The 19619-nt window shown below is 38.8% G+C and overlaps 1 protein-coding gene across 3 annotated transcripts in view; it reads right to left on the bottom strand.

Moving 5' to 3' along the window:
* The window catches only part of WWC3 (WWC family member 3), a 106686-nt gene that overhangs the window by 44418 nt on the left and 42649 nt on the right, over positions 1 to 19619 (bottom strand). For 2 of the 3 annotated variants that reach the window (XM_061459895.1, XM_061459894.1), the window contains exons 3-6: positions 15007 to 15210; positions 11902 to 11978; positions 9520 to 9599; positions 3350 to 3479 (exon numbers count right to left, since the gene is read on the bottom strand). In XM_061459895.1, the coding sequence (XP_061315879.1) occupies positions 3350 to 3479; positions 9520 to 9599; positions 11902 to 11978; positions 15007 to 15210 (491 nt within the window). Of the gene's footprint in view, positions 1 to 3349; positions 3480 to 8678; positions 8790 to 9519; positions 9600 to 11901; positions 11979 to 15006; positions 15211 to 19619 lie in introns of those variants that run through there. The other variant, XM_061459896.1, reaches the window with a different exon arrangement.

The raw sequence follows: 19619 nt of genomic DNA, 5'->3' as shown, positions 1-19619 counted from the left end.
TTTTTACAACTGCAAATCTTGTGAACTATTAAATATGGCATTTAATCCCTTATTACAATTGCAACAAAACATGCAGAACTGTTTTGCACACTAGGCCTGTGTGGAACAACTATTTTCTAGATTCTCCTGGACTGTATGTTTATTACTGGATGCTATCACAACTGAGTATCACCAATTACAAAAAGGACACATCCTAGATTGATATTTTCTGTATGCCACACAGATCCATGAAGAACAATTACAACACCTTTCATTTTTGCTTACAGAATCATAGAATAGTTAGGGTTGGAAAGGACCTTAAGATCATCTAGTTCCAACCCCCTGCCAGGGGGGACACCAGGAGGGACACCTCACGCTAAATCATAGCCCCCAAGGCTTCATCCAACTTGGCCTTGAACACCACCAGGGATGGAGCATTCACAACCTCCCTGGGCAACCCATTCCAGTGCCTCACCACCCTAACAGGAAAGAATTTCTTCCTTATATCCAATCTAAACTTCCCCAGTTTAAGTTTTAACCCGTTACCCCTTGTCCTGTCACTACAGTCCCTAATGAAGAGTCCCTCCCCAGCATCCCTATAGGCCCCCTTCAGATACTGGAAGGCTGCTATGAGGTCTCCACGCAGCCTTCTCTTCTCCAGGCTGAACAGCCCCAACTTTCTCAGCCTATCTTCATACGGGAGGTGCTCCAGTCCCCTGATCATCCTCGTGGCCCTTCTCTGGACTTGTTCCAACAGTTCCATGCCGTTTTTATATTAAGGACACCAGAACTGCACACAATACTCCAAGTGAGGTCTCATGAGAGCAGAGTAGAAGGGCAGGATCACCTCCTTCAACCTGCTGGTCACGTTCCTTTTGATGCAGCCCAGGATACAGTTGGCTTTCTGGGCTGCGAGCACACACTGAAGCCGGCTCATGTTCATTTTCTCGTCAACCAGCACCCCCAAGTCCTTCTCCGCAGGGCTGCTCTGAATCTCTTCTCTGCCCAACCTGTAGCTGTGCCTGCGATTGCTCCAACCCAGGTGTAGGACCTTGCACTTGGCATGGTTAAACTTCATGAGGTTGGCATCAGCCCACCTCACAAGCGTGTCAAGGTCCCTCTGGATGGCATTCCTTCCCTCCAGGGTATCAACTGAAACACACAGCTTGGTGTCATCGGCAAACTTGCTGAGGGCACACTCAATCCCACTGTCCATGCCACTGACGATGTTGAACAAGACTGGTCCCAACACCAGTCCCTGAGGGACACCACTCATTACTGGTCTCCAGCGGGGCATTGAGCCATTGACCACAACTCTTTGAGTGCGGCCATCCAGCCAGTTCTTTATCCACCAAGTGGTCCATCCATCAAATTGATGTCTCTCCAATTTAAAGACAAGGATGTCGTGTAGGACAGTGTCGAACTCTTTGCACAAGTCCAGGTAGATGACATCAACTCCTCTACCCCTGTCTGTCAGTTCCATAGCCCCATCATAGAAGGCCACCAAATTGGTCAGGCAGGATTTCCCCTTAGTGAAGCCATGCTGGCTGTCACCAAGCACCTTGTTGTTTTTCATGTGCCTTAGCATGCCTTCCAGGAGAATCTGCTCCAAGATTTTGCCAGGCACAGAGGTGAGACTGACTGGTCTGTAATTCCCCGGGGCATCCATTTTCCCCTTCTTGAAAATGGGGATTATATTTCCCTTTTTCCAGTCTTCAGGAACTTCACCTGCTTCTGCCTCTTGCAATCTCCACATTCTAGTGCTGCCAGCATTGCCCAGTTCTCAGTGCTAAGTTTCGTCCTAGACTTCTAAGTTCTTCAATACTGTATTTAAAGAAACTGCAAGGGCACTTAGTGTTGGTTTATCGCGTGACTTCAAGGCATCTCAAAGTTTACAGCTCTATTTAGTGCCACAGAGGAATTTAAATGTAAGGAAAAGTGGGAAGGGGGGTAAATCTACTAGGGGTGTCAAAACAAGGTGAGTAGTTAAGCTGCTCCAAGATCACACGCTCATCTTCAAATTACTAGTTACTTTGCTAAAATGTGCGTTACCGCATCCATGAAGAACTGCCTTTCTAAATCATTTCTTGCTAGCCAGGCACATGGAAGACCAAGAATTGCTTTAAAACTTGGCCAACACAAAATATCAAATATCTTAAAATATGTCAATGCAGAAACTCTTCAAAGTGAATTAAGCAGTTTTTCTACTTGAACAATGATTTGTGGTCCATCAGCTGACCTTTGCGTAACGCTTTGGAGACTGCGTAATTGTGTAACTATGGATGTTACACATTTTTATTATATGCAAATTACATAGTACTCACATCATTTAACAATAATAAAATAATAAAAAACCCAACACCAGAACAGTACTGTGGAGAAAAATTGAAGAAAGTATTTGAATGGCAATATTAATTTAGTATGGTCCCTAAAATTTAGGTAACAAAGATGCCTTTTACCATATAGTAGTTTAAGAGTGGATGAAGAGAATTGTCCTTGTCACACACTCTATCTGCAGCATATTTGGGTAAGTCTACACTGAAGTCCCTGAAGTGGCAGATGCTCGTGGCTCTTTGATCAAGCTCCCATCACATTAATAACACAGACACAGCAACTGAAAGCTTGAAGCAGGATGCAGAATCCATTCAGAAGTTACATCGCTTCCCGGGCATGTATCTTCCCTTGCTTCCTGTGCTCCAATTCATGAAATAATTCAAAGCTTGCATTTATGGTTTCTGTAGATGTTGTGTTTAATCATACCCTTTGAGGGTTTTGTGAGAAAATAAAAATCAACGTATGTCTTGATATGGGTACTTAAGAGGAATGCTCAGGGCAAAAGCAGGAAAACTGCTAAACTGTGGCATAGTAACAGAGATCTAATTTTGTGAAATGCTCATAAAACTCAAAATGTGGTAGACAAATTGGTAAACATTTTAGCACATGAATTATTAGTCCTACTTCATTATAGGTAATATAAAAAAAAAACACTAAACAGAATGAAAAACAAATACTGTAAAACTAGAAGGTATTTTTTCTAATGCAGCATAATTACTCCATAGCAGTCTTTGATGCAATCAGCAGCAACAGAAAGCTGTATTTAACAAAAGACACTGATCTAAATATAAGGATATTACAGTATCTGAGACAAGAAAATAAAACTGCTTTTGAAGTCTTGTGTTCACAGTATAGGCAAAGACTACTGACCTCTTTAGAGCTGCCTGCTATTGGTAATGATTATCAAACAGAAAAATCAGTTTAGGCCACCTCACTTGCTTATTTAAACTTGGTAACCCTAACAGAATCATGAACAAGAAAACAGAGGTAGCTTATTATTTTTTAGCAGCTATTTATTCAGTTATGTAGTTCTTACCTGCATAAGGTCCTGCCTTTCTTTTTCACCTGTGCATATAGCTTTCTTTATGGTTCGAAGCTCACTCATGATAGCTTGTGCTTCATCCAGTCTATAATTTGTATGAGCACTTGACATCTTACGATCAATCCTGTTGAAAATATTAAGACAAAGTCAGGAATTTTTACGTATTTAGGAAGCATGTAGATGTTTTACAATCTCGTTTATTCATGTACCACTTTATTTCCAGGAATAAATGATACTCTGCTTGGAATTAGCACAGTATTCTGTGCCAAGTACACTCTAAAGACAAAGCAATGCATTTATCTACCCAGGTTCTGCAGAACCAACAAATTTTCTGGTTTTAATGTCCTAATACACAGCTTACAGGCAATGTCTGTGGACCATTTCATGCAACAGAAGTAAAATCAACCTAAAACTAACCTACATGGTAGTAACTCTAAAGAGAAAGATACTAGCAGTCTAGCTGTCATATTTTCCATGCACCACTACACGCTCCAACATCTTCTCCACGACTTCTACCTGATCTTGCCTAAAAGTTTCTAAAAAAGGCATTTCATTTCTTGGAAAGAAATTTCTAAACTCCTAAACTTTTATTGCAGATGCTTTCCTGCCATTATGGGCATCTTTGAGTACCTTTTCTAAAGACATCTTTGTCCCACACGAAGGAACATCACATGGTACCATCCCGGAAGATTCCAAATGTAAACTCTGCAAGGAGCAAGAGTGCTACACTACTACCTCAGGCTGAAGTAGTGCTCACGTTTCCACCTTGACACAACAATCTCTCATCTTAAGCGGCATATGCACTGAGTTTTCAACTTTTTTCCCAACAGTTTGCAATAATAAAGGACAACAGATTGGGATGCAGAAGCCCCGTCCAATGCGGCATCTCAATAATTTGCTTTGATTTTAGACAATGAACAAGACCAGAGACTACAGAACTTACTAGAACCACGATCTGGTCATGGATTTATAACAAACAGCTATGAGATTTTAACTGGCTACCAAGAGCAATTAGAGAAAATTCTGTTGAATTCCTGTTAAAATGCCCCCATTTTCCTGGAAAGAGCACATATAGAAAAAAAGGGGGTATGATATATAATGGTCCCTAAGCCAATGCTAAGTATTAACAACTCCAGGAAAAAGGGTCTCTGCTTTATAAAATACAACACAAAACACACATCAGTCCTTACACAGGACATCGGTTTATGAAAAGATGTAGAAGAGAGTATGCTATGCATTAATGATAAGAATACCTAAACTCTATTTAAAATATTAAGAATAACTAAAAGTTTCAAGGTAGGTATTATGTTAAGCTACAAGCATCAATCACACTCACCAGCATGTTCTGCCAGTGAAATTCCACTTGCAGCAAATTATTTGCTTCAAAATTAAAATATGAAGATGAAAACTCAAAAGGCTTGAATAAAAACGTGTGGCTTAATTATACAACTCATAATATTCAGGAAAAAAAGTAGGTTGTTTTTTTTTCTGACAGTTCCTGCTTTTGGAGACAACACAAAATAAGTCTGAACAGCAAGCTTTTCACTTACATGCAATTTTCCCCATGTTGCATAAGAAAATATATAAGCCTTTACAGATTTTTATTCAAAAAACAAAAGAGGACTTAAGTGTCACATAGATGCAAGCTGGATTTTTGTTTGGTTGGGTTTGGTTTTAAGATGTTTATTTAAGTCTTCACTAATTTTTAATTAAAATCCTGAAAATATTAGATAAAAACATGATAAAACAACTAATCCAATGCACTAAAAGTTACATGAGAAAGCTAATGTGATTTTCTCTGAAGTTTACCTTAATGCTAAGAACATAGATTCCACCCAAACATTAGACCCAAAAATGCCTCCTACACAACTGCTCATTATACTGCTTGCCAGGTCCAAGGTGGCATTTCAGGAAAAGGAAATTATTTAATTTCAACCATATTTTTGTCCAGTTACCCAAAGATTCATGTACTGGTATTTGTTTAAGAAAAGAATCAGAAAAATTTCTACTGCTAGAAGTATTTGAGCTTAAATCAGTATCGCTGTCAACCCAAAGTGACTTAAGTATCTTAGACAAGTATCTGTTATTTATTGTTTGTTAATTTTATTTCCTCCTTTCATTAAGCTCTAGTTTTGAAAGCCACAAGGTGAACAGGAATCTTCCATTTTATTACAAGAACAGGATACAAATACAGATTAGATGTTTGTATGAACAGAAAGAACACTCAGATAATACACAAAACTATGAATAAAGTATACATTTTCTGAAGGAAAACTACCAATACACTTGCAATAGTTTCAGTCATGTAGGGCAGTTTCCATGGTCCTCTCTTTTCTTCCACACGCTTTCAACAACGCAAGACTCTCCCCATCCTCACCAAAGCACAGATCTGTAGCTAATATTTAATTGTAAAGCTTTTGTTGGGTCTCGTATCCTCTAAACTAGTTTGCAGCTACAAATTGTTTAGTCATTCCTAACTCCCTGTCTCTCCCAACTTCCCAGTGTTCACTCCACTTCCATGGCCAACTGGCCAAGTTTTCATTTCCTTTGTTGCTAAATGCCTCCTTCCTCCAGAATTCCTGCCAGCACACAGAAGGGTCACTGAAAACACAGGGGAGGAGGAACTGCTCCTCGTTCTCAGTCCCTGGCGCCAGGTCAGAGGAAGGAGTTTGTTCCAGGAAAGGCTCATCTTTAACCCTGTAACTGGACTGCAACAGGATCAGCCGCACCTTGGGGAAAAGGCGCCTGTGGATTCCACACAGGGTGGAATCTTTGCAGGCTTTAAACAATGAGCTCTAGAAAGTCTCCAATGGGCAACAGCAGACCGCGATGTCCGAAGGCTTATCACAACATTGCCAAATTTGGATGAAACTGTAGAAAACACAGTCCTAATAAAAAGCTGCAGCACTATGAAGTTTGAAATTCTGATTGTACGGGAGTTGTAGAGGTATTTAAAAAAACCTCAATCCTTTCACACACACACACACACCCCCACACACACCCCCCTTCTCCCTAGTTGTTTTGTGGTTTTTAGTTTTTTTTTTAATTCTCATCAAAGATGGCTTAGCCATCTGACTAAAATTAAAAAGGACAGAAAACAAAATACAGTCCAAGGCAGACACTGCATGCAGAAAATGTCAATGCAAGTGATTTGCATTTAACAAAGGCATCTGAATAAGACAGTGACATAAAATGATGAAAATACTGAGCAACCTAACTACCCTTCACATATAATTTGTCTCTTCTCTGAAAGCTAGAGCCAGCAGAGGTTGCACACAGAGTCATTCGGCAGCAGGTTCTGATACCTGCTCATAACCCATTCTAGTCACGCTTTAAAAGCAAACATTCAACCAAATGGAAAGCCCAAAGTGTGACAGCTCCAAAAAAAAAAAACCAAATAGGACACATACTATTCTCAGTCTAGCAGTAACTGAAGATTTGACCTAGCACAAGAAGCAGGAAAAGTTATGCTGACCAAGAAATTTAGAAAAGGTAAGAAAAGGGAGAAATGTCCGAAATGCAAGAAACTTGGAAAAGAAAAATAAAAGCAGCGGGTTGGGGGGATATCAGCATTTTTGTTTTAAAGCAGAAGCTGTTTCTTTTCAGACAATATACTTACTTTGTGGATATGTAAAAGAGAAAATACTTCAGCTTTGGTACTTGACTTGAGTGACCCTTCTCTCCTCACAAATACAAGGGGCAGGGGAGAGAACACTCAGGGACAATCTAGAGCACAGTTAGGCTTTTAGTCCAATTTGTATCCTGCGTACAGAAAGAGGCTACAAAAACTTCGCTCTTCATTTGTTACTGTGAGTACTCTGCAAAGTGGCAAATTGTTCCAAAGAAATCATGGATCTCACCAGAAAGGCAATTAAAATATTACTTGAAAACATAAAAAGCAAACAAATCCACCAGCCTCTGGTTCAAGCAAAGTCACTGCACTTGACTTTGAAGGAAGAAACACTGACAGAAATTCACTGCAATGCCAGGTAACACACCAGCAAAATGTTCTCCCCAACTTCAGCCAGCAACAACAAATGGCCTAGTACACCAATGGGACAGAGAGTGACCATAGTTAACAGCAGCAATGAGCAGCACCAAAGCTCTGAGTTGTCATGCTGGAACTTTTAAACGAAGTTATTAGAGTGACCACTGACTAATCAGGTATGCTTTTAACTAATTCTTCTCTTGAATGTCTCTCCTATACACCCGTCCTGGAGTACGAGCAACTTCACTTGGGCTAAAAGCCAAGACTAACATTTGTACTCTTAATCATTTCCAGACTTCACTTTTCAAAAAGTTGCACTACTTTGTTGGACTATCTTAAATGAATTAGATTAATTAAAACAATCTTGAGTTTCAAATGGCCTTCAACTACTTCAATAATCCTGTTTGAGTGGTTGGTCCTTTTATAAAACAACTGAACCTATACCCTTAAAATAACCCAATAAACCAGAAGGAAACCAAATACAGAAAGTAGAAAAGGGAAGACAATCCTTACTCACTTAAAGAAAATATGATTAAGACTCTTAAGACTAAAATGCTTTTGTTCTGTTACTGCTTACATATGTGGGCCTCCATCCTAAAACACTGACTACACTTAGATTACTTAAAATAGTTATTGATGAAATATACTGAGTGCTTCGTTTTACTAATTTTCAGCTAATATCATACATTAACAACTCCACCAACTAGCTGTAAAGGCTTCAGGAAGTCAGTAAAAACGTATTTATGCCTGAAAATGATTACATTATAGCTGCCAATATGAAGGATTTTAGCTGAACAAGTATACTTTGCTGAATCTTTTAAAATGCATTATAAATCAGAAGAACCTTGTAAGCTTAAAAAAAAAACCCAAACAAACCAACCCACTAAAGGATATGAAGTGCATGCACTACTCACCCTTCTTTAAAAGCAAAATCTGAGTGTCACTCTTTATACCATTTTGTTAACACGATACCAAACAAAACTGAAGTTGGAAAATAAGTAACCTAATTTCTCCAGGGTCCCTGGAACTTTGCCAGAATTACTGAAACAAAAGTGCGCGTCCATGCTTTGTAGCACCAACACAATAAAACCAAAGCTTCAGAGTTTTTCCATGGATGCTGTACTTATGCTACAAAATACATTAGACATGCAACAGTTCCAATGTTTTCAGGAAGCGCCTGCGTTAAGCAGTTCATTCACATACATGCTGGAAAAAAAGGCCAAGATTTCTAAATGCACAGCCACATGTCCAAGGCAAATCCACAAGCTGTTCAACACACGGTCTAGCCCCTAGCCTTGTTGAACAGATCTGGAAGTCACAACAACCTGTGTTTACCTGCCATCTTTTCCATGGCCTGGTACCTCTCTCCCTATCCCACTGGGCATCCTGCGTACTTGCTACGTGTGTAGGTGACTAAGCAGTGCACAGATGGAAGTCACTCAGTTCCCATCTGATGGTCTGCAGGAAAAGTGGCAAGGAGAGGGTCACCACAACAGTTCACACTTTTGCCACCACTGAACACAGAGGAAACAGAGCACAAGCTGCCTAAAAGCCCTGGGAACAATGGCAAATTGCCCAGAGCTGCCTTTCCTCACAGGGAGGAGACAAGGATTCACATTTACATGCACTCATGCAACAAAAAAAAATTAAATGTCTCACAGACCATCAGATTTACAGTACACACAAATCAGCTACACTGTGCAGAAATGAGACAACCTGACCATCATATAAAAGGAAGAAGCAGTGTTGTGGTGCACAGACTACCCTGAGGAATATTTGTGCCCAGCCAGAAAGCCTTGGTACTGTTCACAGGAAAACTACTCTTACTGTATGGTGCTTCAGGCTGTACATATCTCAAAAAAAACTTTCTTTTAAAATATTTTTTAAATCTAATTCCACTTCAGCATCTTCAGGAACAGTCACAGGACAGGGGCTATAAAAACTGTTATTGCATGTGGATCCATAAGGTCTCCAACTACTTCTGTCCAACCCTCCTTCCATCATTTCACACGGTTTTCCCCCTGAATCACTTATCACAGCAAAAACTCTGAATCAAAGCAATTAAGAGATGTCAACCATTTGGGTTGTTTGTTTTTTTTTTTTGGCAATACTTTTCTAAGAAATTATTCCAAGGTGAACAAAGAAAAAAAAGTCCTCCCACAAACTCTTAACTTACTCTTGCAGAGTTTCCACTCCTTTTTCCTTATATTGCAGCTCCTGCTTCATCTGTGCCAATTCTCGTTTCAGCCTAGAAAGCTAAAGATAACAAAATAAAGTAATAAAATGTAACAGAAACTTTCATAATAAAAAAAAATTATTTTTCAAATACAAAATATTAGGTTACTTAAAAAAATTGGAAGTGATAATCTAAGTTCTCTTTTTTGCTTTAAAATTTGCATTAAAATAACAGAAGACTTTCTGTTCATGAGTCTTAAGTCTTCAGTTCATAATATCATAAGACCCAATCAAACAGCGGTCACAACATTCAGTCTGCAAAGTATCAATTTCCTCATCTATTTTCTTTGTTTCCTTTCTCCAATAGCCTATGCCAACAACCAGCAAGTTTCAATCCATATAGTTTCTCTTCTCCCCATATAGCTGACAGGCACCTCTCAACTGTCTTCAACTCTTTAGACAACGTAAAAAAACCCTGAACATACAATGCTGTTAATTTTTCTATCTGGGAAAACAAAAACCACTGGCAACAAAACTGGCCTCTCTCCCAGAAATGGCTGTCTGATTTTCTACATTATTTTCATATTGTCCTCCCCACTCAATCTCCCTGCCAATTACTTTAATCCAACCAGTGAGCATAAATCAGAAGTGACAAAGCAGAGATGTCTCCAAAACATTAATTTTATGGGTTTAGGAAAACAATTGCCTAAGTAGGTTGGGCTGACTTAGAAGACTGCTATAAGCACTAGGAATGACCTGCAAAGAAATAGCTTCTTGCCCTCCAAAACTTACAGATAACTGAGAGCAATGGGGGGAGGAGGATGAAAGGGACTACAAACAAATGGGGGGGAATGAAGGTGTTTTCAGTGTGTACCAGGTGAGGCATGAGACTGAACTGAGAGCCCAAAGAAAGGCAGGCATGGAAGGAAAAACCTCTATCTTCTCAAACTATCAAACTTGGTACCTTTTCTAAAACTAATCCAGAGTGCTCTTAGATTTTCACATGTATGCCAATAAAGAACAAAACCATTACTAAAAAAAGGAGTAAAAAAAAAAAATAAAATCTGTCCATATCCAGGCATAAATTTATTTTGTCAGCTCTATTCCAAGAGTGAGGGGCATGGCACCAGACCCCAAAATGCTCCTAAAACCTCACCAGCTCTTTCAACACTCTCCAAAAGTAAAATGAAAAAATACATCGCTAGTATCACACACACAAACACTTTTCAGTGCATATTTTATTCTATTACCTGAAGCAACTCAATGCCTGCGCACACATTCAATTGAACAAGTTATCCTATGCATTTAGAAGATTGTTTTGTTTTAAAATTCAGGAAAAGAGAAATAACTGTTTAAGTGAAGATTTTGTTTATTTCTTTAAATACTATTTAAATAAATAAGGTTCATTTTCTCGTTTAGAGTATGCTGGCATTTAGAGTATGTAAACCAAGCAAACACTAGTCAGCATGTAGTAAACAGACGCAGATAGAATAAATGCCTTTGAAGGGTGGTGAACAGGATTTACTTTCAGAGGCACTCATGTGAAAAGTGGTCACTACAACAAAAATGGAACACTATCCTGCAAAGATAAGTGTTTTTTATTTATTTTGTGAGCCAAGTGCCTGGAATGCTAAATCCCATTTTATCCTTTAATAAAAAGAAACATACCATTTGGAAACAGGTTCTAGAGTTTGACATTATAAACTGCTTTTTAGAACTGTTCTATCAACTTGCTTGAAACTAATACGCAGACTTCTTTGCTAAAGCAGCATGGGAGAAATTCAAGAAACCTATTCAGCCAAGAAGTACCAAAAGCATGATTCTAGCATTTTTTTTTTAAAAAGGAGCATTTTTATTACAGAACTGCCTGTCATCGTCAAAATGCTTGCACTCCCCTCATAGAGGAGCCCTGGCCAAATCACCTAAAAACGTCTATCTGGCCAACATGTCTACCAAATCGTGAGCAGCTTTCCAAATGGCTAAATCTAGAATTCAGTGACATCCATAGAAGACCACTGAAAAAGGGCAAATGGGAAACTATGAAGGCAGTGGGCTTGAACTGTACTTAATCAAGGAAGAATTTGGCTACAGAGCATTTACTAGCTGTCTCCGTTCTAAAAGCCTAGCTGAGCTTGCCTCTGACATCTGTGACAAAAATCTTTATGCTTTTAACACTGAAAAAGCATTACTTTCCAAGTTACTGAAATGTAGTAAATATAGATTCGTTTTAACAGAACAGCAGGGCAGAGTAGGAAAGCAGTTTTACAGTATTCTGTTCTAAAAATGTACACCCAGTGTAAATGATAGGGTAAAGAAAAACACACAGATCCCTTCCTTCCCCATGCCCAATTCATATTTCTACAAAATGAAAAAAATTACTCACTCTGTCACGACGGCTGGCTATTTCTGCTTTGATCTGATATGGGTCATACTTGGTATTAGCTGAAAATCCAGAGAATGCTAAACAGATAGAAAACAGCATTTTACATTATTTTTTTTTACTTCTTTAATACAAATGTTAAGATGTGTCACTATTTAATAGACCACTGCATTCATTCTTTGTGTCACAAGTCACTAGATTTTAAAATAATCCTCTGCGCTTAAAGTACAACTGAAGAATTACATTTGGTGTGCCTCAACTATATTTTTTTTGTTGTTCTGAAAAACAGAAATCTTATATAGGAGCACTGTATACTGCCTAAAAGCAACTAGCTTCCATGACAGGATTTACCGATGCAAGCAAAACAATTTTTTAATTGTTTCCTAGGTATGTTGAATTAACAGTGTGATAGGGACTGAAGTAAAAAAAGAAAACACAAAAACTATTGTCAGAACAAAATTCAATCAGCTACAGAGAGAAGCTGCCTCCTAAAGCAACAACACAGGGAACCAACAATACAGATCAACCTCTAGCAAGTGAGCTCTTAACACTGCACATCTAGAGTCAGGCAATGATTTCAAGATGCAGCATTAGAAGCTGAAGCCTAGACAGATGAAGTAAAGGTCCTACAGAATAGACTGGGCAAGACCAACCATGATTTATTGAGAGAGCCATTTACAGCAGCGCTGGCCCACTGAAAAATGCCCGTTATGCGAAGGGATGGTGTTGTGCTGTTAGACCTACCATCCTTTTGCAGAGCTGAAGGCTGCTGTTTTGAAACCCGTATCTGCTTGCACTGAACCTTTTGACTCTCCAAAGACTACTGCAATGCCAAGGTCATGTCAAGCATGCAGGAACTTGCCAAAATGTGTAGTCATGCCTGGACTAATTCTCTAAATCCAGGATTTTCTCTGGATTTTTTAAACAGTGCTGATCACAACTGAGTCACAAAACTGCTGCACTGGCACCTCCCTGCCAACCCACGACCGCTGAGCTCACGCCACCTCCCACTTATGAGCAGACAACACTGACTCAATGGCAGCACCCATAAGCAAAATGGAAATTGTGAAGTTTTAGTTCTTGTCACACAACAAACTGAAACAACTAGTGGTGGAGGCAGAATCGGCAATATGAGCACCTAATTCTGGCCGTCTAATTGCACTTGAATTAGGAGCCTAGGATTTCTGTACAATAAATTGAAAAGCAAGCATTCCAGAGTGAAGTGAAGTTGAATTAAGAAAATAAGTGGAGAAGCTCTGGGAAATCTTGAGTTGACAGCATGATTAATCACCAAAGGGATTTTATTTTTTAATAGCTCATCTGATTAATCAGCCCATACCATTTTCTCACAACAGATGCATATGACCTTAAACCAATATAAAATATATTAACACATCCGTAGAAAATTAAAGTATTTTTGTCACCTCAAAACAAGTGAAAGGTTTTAAGTGATTTTACAGTATCTAATTATCAATTCCACAGCAATACCTAAAAAATCAGAGGACTGGGAAACCTAAAAGTTAACTGACACAGCATTTGCATACGTGTTACAGAGAACCTCCATTTTTTCAGTCATATTTTGCTGCTGTTTCAAGCAACTTGTTTTTCCAAGAGTTTAAAAAGATGAGAAACAGGTTATGGTTTTTTAGTATCGCCATCAACAGTTTCTCTCTGCATGTTCACCTGAAGTAATTTAACAAAATATCCCACTGAACAATTGCAAATTTTCAAAATACCAAAAGCCCAAGCTCCTAGAAAAGTACTCTAATACATGTGTATCCAGATCTTATAATCCACGGAAATAAAATTATCGCATTACCTTTTATCTTATTCCAACTCCTTAACCAGTAGTTAAACACTCTGTTTAAACAAGACTTTCTTTTTTTAAATTCCTTTCTTAGTAAGGAAAAAAAATAAATCTTTCTTAATAACTCTTAAGAAACTTGAATGTAACAGGGAGTAATAAGACTAGTCACAACTGTTCAGTTATGTCACAAAATGAATCACACAATTCTTGTATTTAAAACTAAACAAAAAGGTGAGATAATCCCTGTTCAAGAGTAAAGGAATACTTGGTCAAGACCATCTGGGACACCTCAACCCTAGAAAACATCTTTTATTCACAATTTTGGCATACCTATGAATTACCTTTGATTCATAAATACCACTGGATCAGCAGCTAAGCACTTCTACCCAGATGCCTGCTTTAATCCTCCTCTCCACAGTCAGGTTTTTGAACATTTTCAGAAAGGGCTAAGGAGAGCTTCCCATATTTATGAAGTACTTAGCATTTATCAGCAAAGCCTTCAGTTAAACAATTGCTGTACACACGATGACCACTGAAAAGCCACCAGAGCACTGAAACCCTACACTTCCACGTGGCTGATGGGTTTATCCATTTGACGCACTTTGAACTAGATTGTTTTGACTTTTCAGCAAAGACACCTTTTGCTCTTGCACCAGCCAACAGCCATGACAGCAGTGCAACAACTTCAGATTTTAGTAAAAGTCCATCATCTACTTTCAAGCTACCAGAGATATCTGAAGAATGAAAAGGGCAGGAAATCAAGGCTCTACAACCTACACCACCAGCACTAGAATCACAGGCTGAGAGTCAAGAATGAGGTGCATTAATGAAACTCTGCTTCCTACTTTGTGGTCAGAGATACTCTTGACCACACCTTGTCCCTAACTCTTTATAGTCAATAAATCAACCACGGATCCACAGAGGGCTTCCCCTACGATGATGGTGCCCCCCCTTGTCAGAGTGGAATAATCTATGAATTTAGGAGGGCAAGTATGTGACTGACAAGCAACAATCAGTCCTGTCTTTGTTGCCTTATGTGAATCATTATTACACCTGGCTCTGCGATGGCTACAGATGGCAGCTGGTATATACCCCTGTTTAATGTTGATAAAAAGGCATATTCTAATAGATCTAACAGGAAATGGAATTCTCTGAATAACAGTCAAAGGATAGCACCTCACTTTTGTAGTCAGAATCTTCCTTCAGAGGAGAACCAAGTGATAGAAACACTTCACATACTTTCTTACACCACATGTTGTACAAGGCAGGCGGGCAAATCAAAAAAAGGCTAGCAAACTCACAGCTGGCATAAGAACGGCTGTCATCCTCACACATTTTGTGCAATTGTTGATATTCTTCTTGGGCCAGCTCAAAACGCTGCTGCTTTATTTGGTAAATCTCCTTCTTGGCATTGAGTGCCTCCTGGGCAACAATTAAGTATTCCTTTAGCATGCGTTCCTGCTCCCTCCTCCATTGCTCCCTTGGGTCCTCAATTTGTGTGAGCTCTAAGGAGAAAAGCATTTAAAAAAAAAAAAAAAGTAAGATGCTGCATACCACAAAGTATAAATTATTTGGTTAGAGCCTGTTCACAACTAGCATACCTAACACTACAGTGCTCAAAATCAATCCAGCCTGGACAAGAAAAAAGAAGGATGCAGAGTGGAAGAACAGGAAAATCCCTTTCAAGTATAAAAGACATTTAAATTTTATTATTTTCCATACAAACTAGTGCAAACCCAACAAAAACAGTGTTTTGACTTTTACTGTCCCTTGTACCCAGCCTGAAAATTCTAAAAACAACCCAAAAACCCAGAACCATGTAGGAGGGTGAAAGGTATCACAGTATCACAGTATGTTAGAGATTGGAAGGGACCTCGAAAGATCATCTAGTCCAATCCCCCTGCCGGAGCAGGAACACCTAGATAATGTTACACAGGAATGTGTCCAGGCGGGTTTTGAATGTCTCCAGGGAAGGAGACTCCACAACCTCCCTGGGCAGCCTGTTCCAGTGTTCCGTCACCCTCACTGAGAAGAAGTTTCTTCTCAAGTTTAAGTGAAACCTCTTGTGTTCCAGTTTGTACCCATTACCCCTTGTCCTATCATTGTTTGCCACTGAGGTACCTCAATGCTTAACTCGTAACTCTACAAATGGTTGTAACAACCTTAAGATACTACATACAACTTCACAAGTACAACATCCTGAAGGGTCAGTGACTACACCTGTGTAATTAAGAATAATGTAATTCAACAGAAATGAGTATTTTAATCTCAAATCCACAAAAACATTTCAACTGCTTCTTTTTTGTCTTAAGAAACAGCACTCTCATGCTCTGTCTTTCCAGGGTTTAGAACAGCCTGCATTCAAACACAAATCAAAAACAGGTTTCCAGCACAAAATCTTTCCCATATATACAGATTTTCAAAGTTATAACCATACAGCAATCTCCTTGCAGCTGCAATGAAGACTTTTAAGGAGGACACATGCATTAATACACTAAAAAAAAAGTATCAGCTCATTTTTGCAGTGCTGCTCGAGCTAGCAAATGTTTTACATAAGGACGTCCATGTAAAGTTTCATGTTTAAGTGAATGCTAATTTCTGCTGCTTGAGGCTCTATTGGTAAGAAGTTGCTGCAGGTGTAATGTCAATGTTCAAAGTAGTGGCAGAACCTGCAGCACAGTCCGGAGTTAAGTAATCTTCCCAAACTTCGCTTCTCACAAGAGATGAAAACTAGTTATATTTTGGATTAATCTTGTGAACATAATTCAGTATGTTGGCATCAGTGATGATACAGGAAACTGTAAAAGATTGAGTGCAACAGATCAGTGTCACCCTACTGTCAAGGTCATGCTAACAGCTCTACCAGTTAAGAGCCATCTGAAATGTACATAAACAAAAAACAAAGTTCATCTGTGAAGGGTACTTCCAGATTTGTCTATTAGGTTCCTAATAACCTTGTCTCTCAACAGCTGTAACTTTTATCTCCCCACAACTTCTCACATTTTAAAGGTATAAAGATCGTGCCTACAGTTCTGCAATTTCTCCCCATATCCCTGTATCTCCCCAATATATCCCCATAACCCTTGATTCCCAGCAGCACTTTCTGGCTCCAGTGCCCCCAGACTACCTCTGCAGCCCAGGACAGGATGTGCTGTGGCTTGTTCCAATCTCTTAAATCCTTCCCTGCCTGCAGAGCAAGCAGAAGAAAGTAAGAATTCACACTGCAGCCCATCCTTTACTGAGAACGTGATAATTTGCAATGCTATCTCATCTGTCCATAAGCATTCCTGAAATTTGTATAAATTTAATATTCCTAAACTGCTAATCCCCTATGGAAACTATGCAGAGATTAATAAATATTTATGAGTCAGGAGAGTTGGAACCCAGGAAGTGTCTCTTTTTAAATAGGAAATTAACAGTTCTAATCTCAACAGACACCAAGGCTGAAATGTTATGTTGTATCACATACTAAGCTTCTAAGGACCTGTACTACAGGGCACAGTGTCTCTTATGAAATTATTTCAGAAGCTTCTCAAGAGCTAGAAGCATTCTTCTGAGGCACAAAACTTCTTCAGTACAGTAGTGACACTCTTTTCTGATTTATAAAGTACAGAGGCTTCACTTTGCCCTGGATTTCCACACAAGCTTGCCATGTAACAACGAAACTAAAGCTATGTTGTATGACAAAATTCAGTTCCTTGATTTCTTTATAACTAACTAAGAAATAAAAAATAAATACAACAATTCAAGAACAGCCCCAGACAAATGCAGAGAATATATTATTTCCTCGCTGGGGAATGCCCAACTGGTTAAAGGAGACTTCAAAGTCTCCCAAGATTCTGAGGAGGAGGGAAAGGAATTCTGCGGTTGGCAGCCGCCAAGGTTTTTAAGCAACGGCTGGACAAGAGCCAAGAGCAGCTTAGTAAGGGTGTCAACAAAGTACTGAATTTACAGAACAAGATGGAGATCAGGGTTGGAAGCACCACTGAGATTTACAGAAGATTCCTCTGTTCCTGGGGGTTTTCAATATAAATGGAAAGTTATTGCCTAGAAATCTTTTTATTACTTTCTGGGTAAACAAACATAGTGAGAGGCTTAGAAAAATCAGATGTATTAATGTTTTCTTTTAAAAGGTGCAAGGGCAAAAAGCTTGAGATGGTGCACAAAGCATGAGAGGTTCCTAGTAAGCCTAACTTTAGAAAAGACTCGCTTTGAATTATCCCTTGCATTTTTTCTCAGTGTTTCTTGAAAGAAAGCACTTCTGTTTTGTCAGTTAACACAGAACTCCAAGGCTGTATGAAGCATTTAATCCGGTCAGCCACAAAAGGCAGTCTGAATGTTTTCACATGGAAGTTGCCATTCCAAGTATTGTAGAAATAGTTCAGAACACAAAGGACTCATTTCAGAAAAACATCTTTTTCAGTCCCTAACCCATACCTGCCAGTTGCCTGACACCATCTCACAATACACATGGTTATCTACTCATTAGTTCTTACTTCTACAAAGGAGGTTAATGCAGTCTCGATTGGTACCTTTGTTGTCCACAGTTTAAAATTGGACCTATTACCCTACTAATTTTTGAATAATGATTACCCAGCTATAATATCAACTGTGTCTTCCCTCTGAATGTAAAACTTGCTTGTATATGCAAGCACTGTATTAGCCTAAGGGTGACAAACCCATTTTGCTGTGACGGCTGAATTACCATTTAGGATAATATCTGTGGGCTGCGAGTAATTAGTTATCATGAAAGAGACAAATTTTGCAACCTTGTTAATTGCAGAATGATTCCTTTCACTCAGTTCAGCAATGGCCCTATGAAATTTCTATACCTCTGTTCATATATTACCTTTATTTAATTCCTAATACAATTACCTTTGCTTTCCCAGACTCATTTATATTAATCTTCTCTTTTTGTGCGTTCCTACTGAGCATTTGAGAATTCAGCTCTCCCTGCAAAAGGCAATCTTCTACAGTTTTTACTCTCAACTGCACAGAAAAAAATGCCAGCCAGATCTGACATGCCTAAAATGATTAACATCCTTTCTGTAAGTTCTAACTTGACGTCTGCAGTAAAGCAACTAATAACAAAGTCTGAAAAGCAAAAGTGAGTGATTTCATTTGCACACGATGCTGACTGCCTTTCCTATCAAAGATGCCTATCAGGAAGGATGTTTCAGTAGGTTTTTTAGTTACAGCATTGCGATGGGAGTTCATGTTCTGTTCTGTATCTATAGGGACTCCTAATGCCTTTTTCAAAGTTCAAGAAAAAGAGTTGCCAGTATCCTCATTTAGGTTTTTTTGTTTGGGGAGTTGTTGGGGTTTGGGTTTTTTTACTATGTACATTCACACACATGTACATATGTTGGCACAAGTGCACTCCATTACTGTACTCTGATGTAAACTTCACTTTTTATTAAGCTTCAACGTTAACTAAAGTTACCATGACAGTTTAAACAGCAATCATTAAGCTACTACTTCTTCTAAACAGAGTTACTGTAAGAATTAGCTAACAGTCTGTATTTATTGCCTTTCAACTGTCTCAGCTATCCTTGCGATCAGTACATTAATAGTTCTTTAAAGTGTATTATTTCATTTGTGATCTTTGTTAATTTTACAACAAATAAAGTACCTATGCGCTCAAACTATATTATGGGAACATTTGTTATTCTGTCAGGGCTTTTTTAAAATAAGTAATTGTGAAACCACAATGCACAAGGAATTCCAATGATGGCAGGAAGCCAAAAGCTATTTCTTCACTTTTTAACTGACCAGATTTCAAGTAGATAGTATTGAGGTTGTTTCTGCAGATTATACTATTTACTTACCACTGCTGCGATAGCCCATATAACTACTTTTTTCTTTTCTCCTTCCCTGCCATCTGCCAACTCCCACGATATTGAAAGCATCCACT

The sequence above is a fragment of the Pezoporus flaviventris genome, unplaced genomic scaffold (genome assembly GCF_033815535.1).
Source record: "Pezoporus flaviventris isolate CSIRO_AGI_PZ_B2104156 unplaced genomic scaffold, CSIRO_AGI_Pfla_v1 ptg000030l, whole genome shotgun sequence".
NCBI classification, from domain to species: domain Eukaryota; kingdom Metazoa; phylum Chordata; class Aves; order Psittaciformes; family Psittacidae; genus Pezoporus; species Pezoporus flaviventris.
The sequence above is the reverse complement of the archived record's forward strand: the minus strand, read 5'-3'. Positions and strand labels throughout refer to the sequence as shown.